Consider the following 13,920-nt stretch of genomic DNA (forward strand, 5'->3'; position numbering starts at 1 on the left):
CGTACAATTCTAAGGCAGGATTGAGGCACCATTTTTTTGTCCTACAAGGCCCACTAAATTCTTCAAAGAGTGAAAATTCCCTTATTATGGTCAGCCGGATATTTTTTCTTACAACACACTGAACTCCAAAGAGTAAAGGCCGCTAAGAAGGGGGCCCTGGCTCGGCAAATGAGTGTAAGTGTTTACGCATGTAAGTGTATAAACACACGTGCCTACAGAGCAGAAAGTCTGGTCCTCCCACAGCTGTCCCCACCTTGAAGGAGGGGAAAAACAAATGAAAACATCATCTGTCAAGCTCCTTGTGTGCCAGGCACTGTACTAGGTACTTTATATCTGGCATTTTGGTGACAGGTCTGTTGTAGGGGGTTGAACGGTGGCTTCTGCAAAGGTTTACCCACGTGTTCACCTCCAGAACCTGCGAATGTGACCTAGAAAAAGGGTCTCTGCTGATGCAATTAAGCTAAGATCTCTAGATGAGACCAATCATCCTGGATTATCTGGGTGGGCCCTAAATCCAACGTAAGAGACAGAAGACAAGACACACAAGAAAGGAGGAGGCCATGTGAAGGCCTCTCAGAGGCAGAGACTGGGGTGAGGCAGCCACAAGCCAAGGAATGCCTGAAGCCCCTGGAAGCTGGAAGAGGCAAGGAATGGATTCTTCCCTGGAGTCTCTGAAGGGAGCAAAGCCTTGCTGACAGCTTGCCTTTGAACTCCTGCACTCCAGAACGCTGAAAATAAATTTCTCTTGTTTTAAGCCACCAAGCTAGTGGTACTTTGCTCTGGCAGCCCTAGGAGATCAATACAAGGCCCATACGCGCTCTGGTGTTGGTCCAGCGGTCAACACATGTTCATGAGTCAATTCGTCACAAAAACATTTAACTAGGAGTCAACTCATACCAGAGCCAATTCCATTCACCAACTGCAGGCCTGGGAAGGGAGCGTTTGTCCTGTAATAAGTGAAAGAGTAAACTTTCCTAAAAGGGTAAATAACCCAGGGGAGAGGCCAGGAGTGGGTGTTTATACCAAGGGTCTCCAGTGAGTCCTGAGGTACAGCTGAGAGCTTCCAGCAAGTACGTGTTTTGTCCCCAGGGGACATACAGAGGAGGTGAGGCTGGGGAGAGGGGTCTGCCCCGGGGTCTGTGGTGTGAGAAACGTTACCACCCATTGGGAGACAGGTCCCAAAGCCCGGGATTCCTGGGCATGGGATGCAGGAGGGAAGACTTACCTAACTCATGCTCCTGAGGAGTACAGTGTCTCAGCGAAAGGTGGCTGCATCCATGTTCCAAAAGGACATGGCATATACCCATTTTTAAATTCACAAGAGGCAAAATGTGAGATAAAATCCCATCAACTTACACATAGAATCCTTGAGAATTATCAACAATCTCATAAATCATTTGCGATTTGATGGAGCTAAGCTTCTCCATGGCTGCTGCACCGCCGTTGTTCTTAATCCACTCCAGGACCAAGCCCATGACATAGATGCTAAAATAAAGAGTAAAAAATACATATATCCACGTAGAGAATGAACTTGAGGATACGGGGAGGGGGAAGGGTAAGCTGGGACAAAGTGAGAGAGTGGCATGGACATATATACACTACCAAATGTAAAATAGATAGCTAGTGGGAAGCAGCCGCATAGCACAGGGAGATCAGCTCGGTGCTTTGTGACCACCTATAGCGGTGGGTTAGGGAGGGAGGGAGGGAGGGAGATGCAAGAGGGAAGAGATATGGGAACATATGTATATGTATAACTGATTAACTTTGTTATAAAGCAGAAACTAACACACCATTGTAAAGCAATTATACTCCAATAAAGATCTTAAAATATAAATAAATAAATAAATAAATTTTAAAAAAGTACATATATCCATTGAGTTCAGCTTTGCACAAGTGGAAAGACACCCAAGCAAACAGTCTGAAGTCGTACTAAAACAGACTTAAAGACACCATTAGACAGAGACAAGATGAAAGTGGGCCATGTGTACACCAAGGACAGGAGTGTGTCACGGAGCAAAAATGAAGATCAACCCAACTCTAGGCCCCTGGGGGCCATTCAGAAAAGAGGGTTAATTAGACTCTTCACTAGAGGTCACATCGGTGCCCACCAGTCCAGCCCAAGCCCGAACGCAAACTCTTCATGACACCTGGAACACAGCTCCCTGTCTCCACCCCTGCTGACATTTTATCCCTGCCACAAGCATCCTCAGACACCTAGCTCCCCAACCCCACCAGTTAACTCTTCACTTTCTGAACGCCCAGAGCCCGCTGCCCACACTTCCCCTAGTTTTTACCACTGGCTCTTTATTCTCTACTCCTGGGCGCCCGTGTCTTGGACCCTGCAGTTCTGGAAGGCTGGAAGCACAGTGTTCACCTTTCCTCCCGCAAAGCCCCGGCGCACAGCCCACCACCGGGCGGAGGCAGGGTGGCAGAGTGCCCAAAAGCCTAGGCTCCAAGTCCTAGTCCTGACTCTAGAACCAGTGCTGCCCCAACAGATTACCCAGGATTAGTCACCCCAGGGATCCAAACCTCGACTTTCCCACCTGGAAACGGGGAGGCCTGCCAACCAACGGTGGACACCCAGCATTTCAGCTGCCCTGCCCTTCCTAACTCCACCCAGCAGGAGGACCCAGCGGGGTCCCTTGCTCCCCTGGTTTCAGAGTTGAGCAGGGGACTTAACTGGACCAATCAGAGCCCTCCATAGGCTTTTCTGAATTGGGAATGAGAAGAGGCAGAATTGTGTGTTGGTGAAATGGTGAGTTATGAGGTAAGAGCGACGAGGAACATTTGAAGGAGGCTCATCTGAGACACAGGAGTGCAGACGGGGTGGGATGCGGTTCCAGGAGGACCCGCCGCACCTCGGCCCTGCATAGAGCTTGGGTGCATCGCTTACCGAGCCAGAATATCAACTCTGTCCCTTAGAGACCTCAGTGCTCTTGGGGGGACTGCAGGAAATGGGTTGGGTGAAGGGCTTAGTGCAGGGCTGGCACATGGCAGGTGTAATTAGTAGTATCTTTACTAGTTTAAGTGCTCAAAACTAAGCCCAAAACACAAGACGTTGAAGAGCAGCGGATGGTTTTCCCAGTGATCTTCTGAAAGCCCCTCTGCTTAAAAAGGTGCTGAGGGGACTTCCCTGGCGGTCCAATGGTTAAGACTCCTCACTTCCACTGCAAGGGGCACAGGTTCGATCCCTGGTCAGTGAACGATGATCCCACATGCCACGCGGCACAGCCAAAAGATTAAAAATAATAAGGTGCTGAGGGCTCTCTGTGCACCTCACTGAAAGCCCACGGGACAGGAGCAGAGGTCTCCTGGGGAAAAGAGACCATCCTCCTCGAACTGGGAGCGTGGAAAAGGTCTGTGCTCAGCAATGGCCTCTGTATGAGTGGGACAAAGGTCCCCCATAAGAATCTGTGCAAACTTAGTTGCTGAGCATCAATGTCCCGCAGAGATCTGGGGTGGGGACCCCCAGACACAGCTGCCTCCTCGCTTACTTACTAACACCATGACAGGGTGGGGAGGGGAAAACGCTCGAACACCAGAAGCTTGTCCCAGGGAAGCCCAAGATACCTGACTGGCTCGTTCACTGCCTCCAGGCGCGTGGAGAATCCCGGTGTTTCTACCCCAGAAGGTAGCAGAGCCCACGCTGGGCTGCCCAGCGGGCACTGGGCAGGGAACAGCCAGCACCCAGAACCATGCGGTAGCCCCGGTGGAAGCTTCCCCAGCCTGGCTCCCCAGACAGCCCTGGGAGGAATGAGAAATGGTAGCTAGGGGCAGCGGCGAGGGAGCTCAAAGCAGAAAATAGCCTCTGAATAATTTCCAGCCTCGGCTGGAGCTCTCTGTATAAGGGCTGAGAAATCAGAGGAGCAAAGGAGAAAGAAGAAAGAGAGGGGAAGGACTGTTCAGCGGTCCAGGACTCTCCCTTATATTGATCAAAAAAATCCGAGGCCAGAACTACCATTATCCCGCTTTACAGATGAGGAAACAGGCAGGCTCAGACAGCTTAACTGGGCTAAAGTCATCTAATAAGTGGCTGAGAAAGCCAGGATTCCAACCCCAGATGGTCCGACTCCAAAGCCCCAGCTCTTTCCACAGTAACAAAGGCCTCTGGGTTACTAGGGGCTCCAGGACCCTCACCCACTCTCTCACCTGCCAGCGGGGCAGCCAGGCTGGCACCAAGCCAGACACAGCTGCCAAGAGCAGCCGCTCCAGGGGCATCACAGCACACGTGCGCATGTGTGGACGTGTAGGCATGTGTTCCAGATACGGTGCTGCCCTCCCACTTCTCTGTTCCGTAAGGTGCTCTCGAATTTCCATCTAACCCCAAACTGCTCACTCCCCCACAAACCACAGCCGCACACCCTGCCACGTGATCCAATCACAGCGAGCCACCTGCGGGTGGCTGCCGGTTCAACAGCACTTTCTGGAAGCCGAGCTTCACTTCTACCTGCAGCTCTGTTACCCCAGGGTTCCCAAGCTGCTGCTATTTGATTCATCAAATCAAGGCTGCAGCAAAGGCTCAGGCCAGGTCCACAGTCCCAGACAGACCTCAGCACCAACACACTTCCCTCTTGCTGTGTGACTCACCCCTATGCCCAGACTCACTGCCCACGCTCTCTGACTAATCTTTTGTGTGTGTGTGTGTGTGGTACGCGGGCCTCTCACTGTTGTGGCCTCTCCCGTTGCAGAGCACAGGCTTCGCATGCGCAGGCCCAGCGGCCATGGCTCACGGGCCCAGCCGCTCCGCGGCATGTGGGATCTTCCCCGACTGGGGCACGAACTCGCGTCCCCTGCATCGGCAGGCGGACTCTCAACCACTGCGCCACCAGGGAAGCCCTCTGGCTGATCTTAATGAGATCCGAGCAGGCACAGTCAGCAGATAGCCCACCCATTTTACACGCTGCCCAGAACCAGCACCTTTAGCCTTGGTCTACAAAGCCTCAGCGTGAGGTACGGGGCTCAGAGGAAGCAGGCTCTCCCGGAGACCAGATGCCCCTGGAGTGAAAGGATGTCCGGCCTTGTGAGTCGACTGGAGCTGCCGATGCATTATTAACTCACGCTTCTACCCCCATACAATCCGAAAGCTTCAAAACACAGGGGCCCTAAAATGCTTATGCAGCTTTGAAACTTGGTCCCCACTAACCAGGGTTAACTTTTAACTGAGTACGGCTTCACTTCTAAAATGTCCCCTGCCCCACACAGTGCAGGTACACTGTCTCAGCCTGCGCATTAAATGACTACATGAATCACAGCAGATCCATTCTCTGGAATATCACTCAGCAATTCAAAGGGGGAAAAAAGGCAGGCGTCTGAGCTGACATGGCAGTGTTCACAGAACGTTGCTGGATAGAAAAAAGAATTCACAGAACAGCCTATATGGTAAAGTTCCATCTTTATAATTAAACATACGGCTCTGTTTGCATATGCCCTACACAGCAAGCAGTTAACAATGGTTACCCCGCAGGCTGTGCTCGCCTCAGGAATCTTTGCCAAGACCATGTGTTAATTTTTTAAGGCAACAAGAAATACTCTGTGGGCACTAGGGATTAGAAAAGCACACCAGAAAGTTCCCCGGGAAACTCTCCCTGGCTGTTCTGAAGTACTAGGCCCCCTTGGCAGCCCACACTCCTATGCTGATAAGTAAGGCGGCCTGGGTCACTAGGGTCATTTTGTTTCTTATTAGTTACTTTACCTCACACTACAGCTAGTTAGTCGTGGTAAGTAAAAATGTCTTGTGGGCTTAGAAGGGAAGTTTAGGCATCCGTTTGCTTGTCCATGAACTGGGCTTAGTGCCCAGGAACGCCCACGCTGTCCTTTATTCCACCCCAATTCACTGCTCAGGGCTACAGGCAACTACAGGAAGGCTCAGTTCAAACCGCCCGGGGCCTGTGGTCACTTGGCTCCGAGTTTAAAAGAAAAAAAAGAGCTTCTTTTCAAACTTGGGACATTTTCAAGGGCTTCCATGTAATACAAAGTTGCAGTGTTCTGGGCGCCTTATCCTCTTACATCCAGGGCCGGGGGAGGGTGCTCTGCACAAAGCTTCCTCTCTCCATTCACTGCTTGTTCTCACTGCATGAACTACAATGTTCTAATCTTGAAAGCTGAAGTACCCCAAATGAAATCCAAGTTTTTCAAGTCATAGATTTAGGGTAACTACTCAATTATACAGACTTACTTTTCTCCTTTTCTCTTCTTTCGGGGTAAAAGAAAGCAAGACACCAAGGGGTGTCTTGGGTCAGAATACCTTTAACCCAATCTCTTTGGTCCTCCACGTTTATATGATTCTGATCAAATACTGTTAGCGATCCTGCCCTGAGATGGTCTCAGTGTTCACTCTTCTGATCTGTCTGGAGAGGAAACTTCGCCCCTTTTCCACCCTTGTTTCTGGGTGTCTGGCTGAGCCCACTCTTCGGGCAGGAAGGCTCTGGGCGGGGAGTATCTGCCCTCCCCCAGCCTGTGCCCCAACCCCAGGTGCCCAGGTTGGCCAGCTGACCCGACCGGTCAGGGCCTGGGGTGGAGGCCTGCACAGGGGCTGGTAGGGGAATGACTCTCTCTGAGTCACTCACAGGAGGACTTTCTCTCAGTGCCCACCAGGTCTGACTCCAGACCTTTTTATCTCCCACTAGACAGACTGACCTGCTTTCTCACTGTTTCTGCTGATTTTTCACTCTAATATTACCCGACTGCATCTTAACACATATCCATTGGAGTTTTTAAAAATGTGCTTCCCGGTCACTCATGGAGAAGGTGCCAGAGGGCGTGACAGCTCCCCCTGCTCTGATCAGAACTGCCAGCCCCATTTCAGGCCCCATTTCAGGGCCAGGGCTCTCCCTGCCTTCTCCCACCATCGCACTCGCGGAGCTGTGGTGGCCTCTGCCCCACCCCCGGAAAGACTCACCTGCCTGCAAGCCAGGCCCTGGCTGCACGTTCCAACAGGTAAGGACAGACACCTCCCGCCACCTCCTGCCACCTCACAGCCTGGAGCCGAAGCTCCTTCTCCAGGGGCCCTGCACTCAGGCTCCCCAACTGTCCTGCACCGCTCAGCACGGCACTGCTCCTTTCCCAGTTGGCCGGTGGTCACCGGTTTTTCCACTGCCAGAAACCCCAGAGATAAGACGGGCAGGTGAGAGAGGTTCAGCTCTGCCCCCCAATCCCTACCAGGCACTTCAGAAGCACTTTCAACCGGGGTGAAACAGAGTGGGATTGACAGGTGACCAGGAGAGTAAGCACTGAAGCCCTCCGTGCCCTGAGGAAAGCAGGGGACACAAAGTGAGAAGCTGCTCCGGCCCATGCGAGCCGCACAGAAAACCAGCAAAAATTTCCATCAGAATTCTAACTTTGGAAAAAGCTCCTTTCCTCCCCTGGTAAATTATGTGGAAGAAATTTCCTGCAGGCAGCGCCTCAGAGGGAGACCTCTCACAGAGCCCCAACCCCACAGAGCCGCGGCCTCTACCAGCCCGAGCCCCTCTTCGTACGCTCTTTTAGAGAACTTCTACCATCCCTGGAAAACCCGGGAGACTCAGAGAGCTGGACTCCCAGGAGCCAACTGCTCTCCAGAGATGGGATCTTTCCAACGCAAACCCACACTGAGAGTTTTGCTTGAGAAGAGCACAAAGATACAGGGTGTGCATACCTGGGCTCTCAAGCCAGACCGCCTGGGTTCAAACCCCGGCTATGCCACTTCTTCAAGTATGGCTTTGGCTTCCTCACTTGCAGAATGGGAATAATAATAAGAGTACCCACCTCCTAGGGTGCTTGGGAGATAAAGAGGGTCATACACATCACTATTTTACATCATAGCTGCCCTGGAAAGATAAGATAATCTATAGACTCTGGCTCTTTTATCCCCGCTGCTAAGGCTGGGGATAAAACAGAAACCACAATAATAATACAGCAGCTAACATTTATAAGTCACTGAGAGCCAGGCACTCACCAAGCACATTTTATACATATGTATTAATCATTCAATCCTCACAGCAACCAATTACTCCTGGAGACACCTGCTGCACAGATAGGTTAAGCAACTTGCCCAAGGTCACACAGCTTGTTAGTAGTAAAATCTTTCAGGCAATTGCTAAATCCTAGGTGTCACAAAGATTTTCACAAACTACCTGAGTCTGGGAGTTAAAAGACTGTACGGTGGGGTAGCCTTACTCTCCCCAAAAGTGCTGTAATGCAGCCTCTCATTCGGATAAGGGGAAGCCAGGCTAACAGGACCCCTGCAGACTGGGTGAAAAACCAGAGAGGCGTTTGTTCCAGCCAGTGTGTTAGATGCCAGGCAGCCAGCTTCAAGCAGACCCAGTAAGGAAAGAAAAAGACCAGTAGCCCGGCCTCTGAAAGTCCTTCTCCAAAGCCGCACTGGTTGTTTGAGAAGCAAGCATGACACTTCATGTGCAGAAAGCTTTCGGGTTAATGGTGAACCACCAAGGCTACCAAGATCAAACAAAAACATGCCAAAAGAAAGGCAAGGAAAGCTGATCAAACAGTGCACAGAGAGGGGACAAGGGAGAGGTGAACTGGGCAGAGAATCTTCTTTTGTTTGTTTTTTTTTGCGGTACGCAGGCCTCTCACTGTTGTGGCCTCTCCCGTTGCGAAGCACAGGCTCCGGACGCGCAGGCTCAGTGGCCATGGCTTACGGGCCCAGCCCCTCCACGGCATGTGGGATCTTCCCGGACCGGGGCACGAACCCGTGTCCCCTGCATCGGCAGGCGGACTCTCAACCGCTGCGCCACCAGGGAAGACCTGGGCAGAGAATCGTAATAGGATATCTGGGCTAATAGATCACTGATTCGTGGCATCATGCCCTACTTTAAAAAGTCAACTAGTATTGATGGGAAATACTGAGACCTCCTCACTGGTCCCCAAGCCATACCCTGGAGTTACCTGAAGCAGGGAGGTGTGTTATACAGGGAGTTATTTCCGGCCTGCACTTTGTAATCCAGGACCGAGGGGCACTCTCTGAGGGCGAACCCCAGCAGGTCATCCCGGACGATCACCACCGTGACCCCTGCAGAGCCAACGTTCTTCTGGGCACCAGCAAAAATTGCACCAAACTGCAAAAGAGAAAGCTTGCTGTTCTAGATGCACTGGGTCATTTTTCATAAATGTAGTCAAACTTCCCAATCTCCTTCCAAAGCACAATTTTTATGAGGAAGTGACTCTATTTTAATCCCGTTCGGAGTGCATTCCCTTCTCTAAAGGAATCTCTATCCGGGACAGCAAATCGATACTCAAGAGTTCAGAGCCTGCAGATTACAAATCTGTCTGATCCTTCTCTCCAGGGAGGGGCCAGCCCAAACTCATCACTGTGGAGGCCTTGTATCTATTCGTATTCACTCTAGTATGCCTCTTTTCTACGTCCAAGCCCATCTTTAAAATAAGGCTGCTGTCCTTGGTAACCTAAAGAAATCCATTTTTTTATCCATTTATATTTGTGTAAAGGGATAATCAGAAGACACTGAGAAATAATGGGACAAGCTGCCTGAGACAGAAGAAATTTTAGAAAAAAAGAGATGTTTAAAGATACTTTGGGAAATTTTTTCATGTAAGATGTAGAACCCTCTTCCATGTCTCCCCATGAAACCTGTAGGAAAATTCAGTGGCATCCCAAGTGGGAGGAGGGGGGACAGTGTGGCTCGACAGGGAGTATTTTATAGTTGACATTGTTTAGAATTGCCAGTGCATGGTGAGTGAAAGTAAAAAGCAGGATATAAACAAAATGTGTACATCCATACAACAGAATATTACTCAGCCTTAAAAAGAAATGAAGTTCTGACATGCTACCACATGGGCAAACCCTGAGGACATTATGCTAAGTGAAAAAAGCCAGACAGAAAAGGACAAATATTGCATGATTCCACTTACGTGAGGTTATCTAGAACAGTTGAATTCACAGAGACCAATAAAAAAAGTAGGATGGTGGTTGCCAGGGGCTGGGGGGAGGAAGGACCGCGGTTATTGTTTAATGGGGACAGAGTTTCAGTTTGGGAAGAAAAGGTTCTGCAGACGGATGGTGCTGACGGCTGCACAACAGTGTGTGTGTACTTCATGCCACTGAACTGTACGCTTAAAACTGGTTAAAATGGTCAAGTTATGGTAAGTATATTTTACCACAACTTTTTAAAAGGCAGGCTACTTCTTAGTTTGTTTTAAATTCCTTACAGCTATCATACCCCCCACGGCATGCACCTGGGGAGCTGCTCAGAAATCTACATGTCACGTCCATGCTCTTGGAGCTGAGCTGGGTACAAAGCAAGGTGGGACTCATTCATAGCCCCCCAAGCTTTCCTTGATGACAGCAAGTAACTCCCAAGATGTTGACAAAAGAATTTTCTAAGCGCCACTCTCAGAGGCAGATGAATTCCCCAAGGACTCAAGTGTGACCCCTGGGAGACGACGATTAACACAGGGCTGGGTATGTCAGGACGTAAACATTCTGACAACCCACACTGTCAGCCTTTCCCCATTCTGGTATATATTAAAATGTCCTTAGAGAAACCGAGAGGCTGGTTCCCCCCGACCCGTCCCCCGCTGGCGCAGGCCTCTTTTACACTCTACCTTGGAAACATCCACTGGCTTGGACAGGAAGTTTGAGGACATGTCGCAGACCAACACTGCTCCCTTCACATCAGGGATAAAGTCAAACTCCACTCCATGCACGGTCTCATTGGCGCAGTAATACACATAGGAGGCGTCCGGACTGAGGTTCCAGGTGCTCGGATCTGGAATTTCTATCACAGGAGACAAGTTGGGGACTCCACACGTTTCCTCCCCTCTTTCCTTAGGGAGATAGGAGGCAACCAGGAATGACGCCCCTCCCCTAGCAGGGGAAGACAGATCCCAGAGCATTCACAAGTGAAAGCACCCTATCCATCTTACATTACAATCACCACCAACATCCTAAAGGGATGACCCATCCCACCCCTTTGACTGTTACTGGGGGCAAATAATCTTCAAGAATGGCGTGGTGAGTATTTGGGTTTTTCCCTTGTTGCCCAGTATCCATCCATCCTATGTCCACTGACAGTTTCCTGTGTGCGTCAGCCTCCGCGACTCTCAGCCCATGTAGTTCCAGTAGAACCGGTTCCACCCACAGCCCCAAAGGTACAATGCAACTCAGGCAAGGCCGCTTGACTGATACAGAATGGGACACAGGAGACGTGAGACTGTTACTGGGAATGCATGAGCGAAGGCATTGAAACGTGAGACAATACAAGGTCAGGAGCAGCTGCAGCCATCTTCTAAAAAGGAGGCGGCAGCTTTCCTGACTGTGGAGGAGACACGGAAAGACACCAGAACCGGGAGACACTGTAGGCGGCCCTTGATCAAGCCATACCTAAAGCCAAACCAGCCCCAGGGCTTTGCAGCTAAGTCAGCAGCCTAGGCATACTCTTTCTGCAGCAGCCCAGGCATACTCTTTCTGCAGCAGCCCGTTAGTAATCTTAACAGGAACAGGCAGCCAATCTAAATGGTATCAGACTAACTACTCCTGCTAGCTGAGGAGGGACCACCTGCCAGCCAGCATTTCACTGTCCAGCTCAGCTCCCAGCACTTACTTGTGTAACTCCCAAGTTTGGGGTGGACAATATTCACAGTCCCAAACTTCTTGGCTTCTTCCGCGGCCTTAGCTGACCAGGATCCCGTCACCACATAGTCGGCACACCTTCCTGCTTTCAGGCCAATCAGGTTTAAGGGGACAGCACTGAACTGGCCACACCCACCTCCTTGTACAAAAATCACCTTGTAGTTGTCTGGAATGGCTCTGGGCAGAAGCAGAGGTGACAGTAAACAGGGTCAAAAATTGAGAATGAGTGATGCTCTTCCAGCACTTTACCCTGGGGTGGGTACACTACAAGAACGATGGTCAAGCCCCATCTCTGCCTTCCCCAACCCAGTCATTTATCTACTCAATTCCTTGCACAGATATTTACTGGGCCCTGTGGTGGAAGCCTATGGTTACTTTTTGGACAGAGCTAGTAACACCCTGCTGTTCCTTTAGGGAAGCATCGGCTGCCACTCTCGGTCCACCTGGTTCAAGGGTGGCCAACCCCAGCTCCAGGGGATGAGCACGTGACCCAAGCTGGCCAGTGTGGTTTGGTTCTGAGACCTGGATCCAAACTTCTAGAAAAGAGGAGCTGTTTCTATTGAGGGAAATAAAGAACTTGTAGGAGCTAAACCTGCAACCACTGGTGGCCATCTGGTGAAGCCAACATAAAAAAGCAGAGCCAGGAGATGGAGAAAAAGACCCTCCTGACATCATGTGAGCTCCTAAATCACTCCTGCACTTTCCTGTTATATGAGATAATACGTTCCTTTCTTTCTTTTTTTTTTTTTTTTTTTTGCGTAAGCCAAGAGCTGGGCTTCTGTCACTTGCAACCAAAAGTCCTAAAAGTATGTATGTGCTGGTCCATGCTATGAACCAGGTGGACACTGGAGAAGGATCTTTGATAATCCTTTAGACCTAAGCATGTATCACCTACCCAATATATATCAAGATTAACAGCAAAAATATTTGATTGCAACATGGAAAATTAAAATGGTGACTGGCATGGCTACAGGCAGTAGGGTAAGGCCAGCTCAGGCCAGGGAAACTGGACCCAAGCCTTTGAGCAATGTCAGAGCTTGGGAACAGGTTACACAGAAGGCAGACGGCCAAGGGACAGAGCTCCAGCACAGAGGTGTAAGGAAAGCACCAAAGGGCAGGGCAATGTGAGAGGGTCTTGGTCTCGCCAACACGAGGGATGGCGTGCATATATCTGGTTTTGAACCGTGCCTGCCTATACCCAGGGCTCAGGAGGCTAGCAAAGCACGCAGACAGGTCTTAGGAGACTCTAACCATGTCAGCAGCTGGGAGGATGGCAGCCCAAGGCAGCGTTCCTGGTTTATGTTATTCAGATGCAGGGCAGTGAACAAGGCCAAGAATTGGATGGAAGGACACCAGACAGAGGTCTAGGTTCAAGGGTACAAAGAAATCGGCCCATAAATTGAACCGGAAGTTCAGGCTGGAAAGGCTCACAAGCATGTGGGTCAAATGCCATATCTCTTGGGCCAACATTCCAAGTACCCACCCCATGAAGGATGCGATTGTTCTGTGAACATGACAGGGACCCAGCAGGCAGCCCTGGCGTGCTAACCCAAGCAGATGATTACCGGCTCCTAACACGGACATTAGCACGGGTTTCGAGGGCTCCTCACAAAAATGTCACCAAGCCCGCCCCATCTGAAGCATTCTATCAATGCAATTTAAAGGGAAAGTTATTAAATAATTAGTATAATTCCAATTTTGTTAATGAAACAATGCAAGGATGGATCCTAAAACGTTAACAGTGATTACCGTTGACTGGTGGGGTTATGGATAATTACGGTTGATTTTGTGAGTTTGTTTTTTCCCTAAACTTTCCACCATGAACGTGCACTAGTTTTGTGAGCAGAAAAAAAACCCCACAATGTTTTGTTTTCAAGATGACCGTATTCATATTTCTATGTGAATATATTTATATAATATATAAAATCTCTCCTTTAAGCAGCAATCTATTTAAGAACACAGTTTCCTCTGGGTAAGAAGAGCAGTGCAGATAACTAGGAAAGTTCATTTGAGAAGCAGTTCCCAGAGTTCAGAACCCTTAAAATTGCCCAAAGAGCCCGTTAAAAATGAAGTTTGTACAAAGGCTCTGATTCAACAGGTCTGGATGGGGCCCAGCACTTGAATTTTTTAATACTTCCCCCACGAGTTGATTCTGACAGGTTGTATGAGGCAATACTTTAAGAGCCAGTGAACTAAGTTATAGTTAATTATGCTGACAAAGATGACCACTTCTTGGGCTTCCCTGGTGGCGCAGTGGTTGAGAGTCCACCTGGCGATTCAGGGGACGCGGGTTTGTGCCCCGGTCCGGGAGGATCCCACATGCCGCGGAGCGGCTG

General features: G+C 50.0%; 1 protein-coding gene across 3 annotated transcripts in view; it reads right to left on the reverse strand.

The window, feature by feature from the left end:
* The window catches only part of PSAT1 (phosphoserine aminotransferase 1), a 31,560-nt gene that overhangs the window by 12,623 nt on the left and 5,017 nt on the right, over positions 1-13,920 (reverse strand). For all 3 annotated transcript variants that reach the window (XM_027105640.1, XM_027105639.1, XM_027105641.1), the window contains exons 4-7: positions 11,556-11,761; positions 10,558-10,730; positions 8,884-9,053; positions 1,357-1,485 (exon numbers count right to left, since the gene is read on the reverse strand). In XM_027105640.1, the coding sequence (XP_026961441.1) occupies positions 1,357-1,485; positions 8,884-9,053; positions 10,558-10,730; positions 11,556-11,761 (678 nt within the window). The remainder of the gene's footprint in view (positions 1-1,356; positions 1,486-8,883; positions 9,054-10,557; positions 10,731-11,555; positions 11,762-13,920) is intronic.

Source organism: Aethalodelphis obliquidens, unplaced genomic scaffold (assembly GCF_003676395.1).
Source record: "Aethalodelphis obliquidens isolate GAN/ISIS:26980383/991018 unplaced genomic scaffold, ASM367639v1 scaffold7, whole genome shotgun sequence".
In the NCBI taxonomy this organism is placed as follows: Eukaryota; Metazoa; Chordata; class Mammalia; order Artiodactyla; family Delphinidae; genus Aethalodelphis; species Aethalodelphis obliquidens.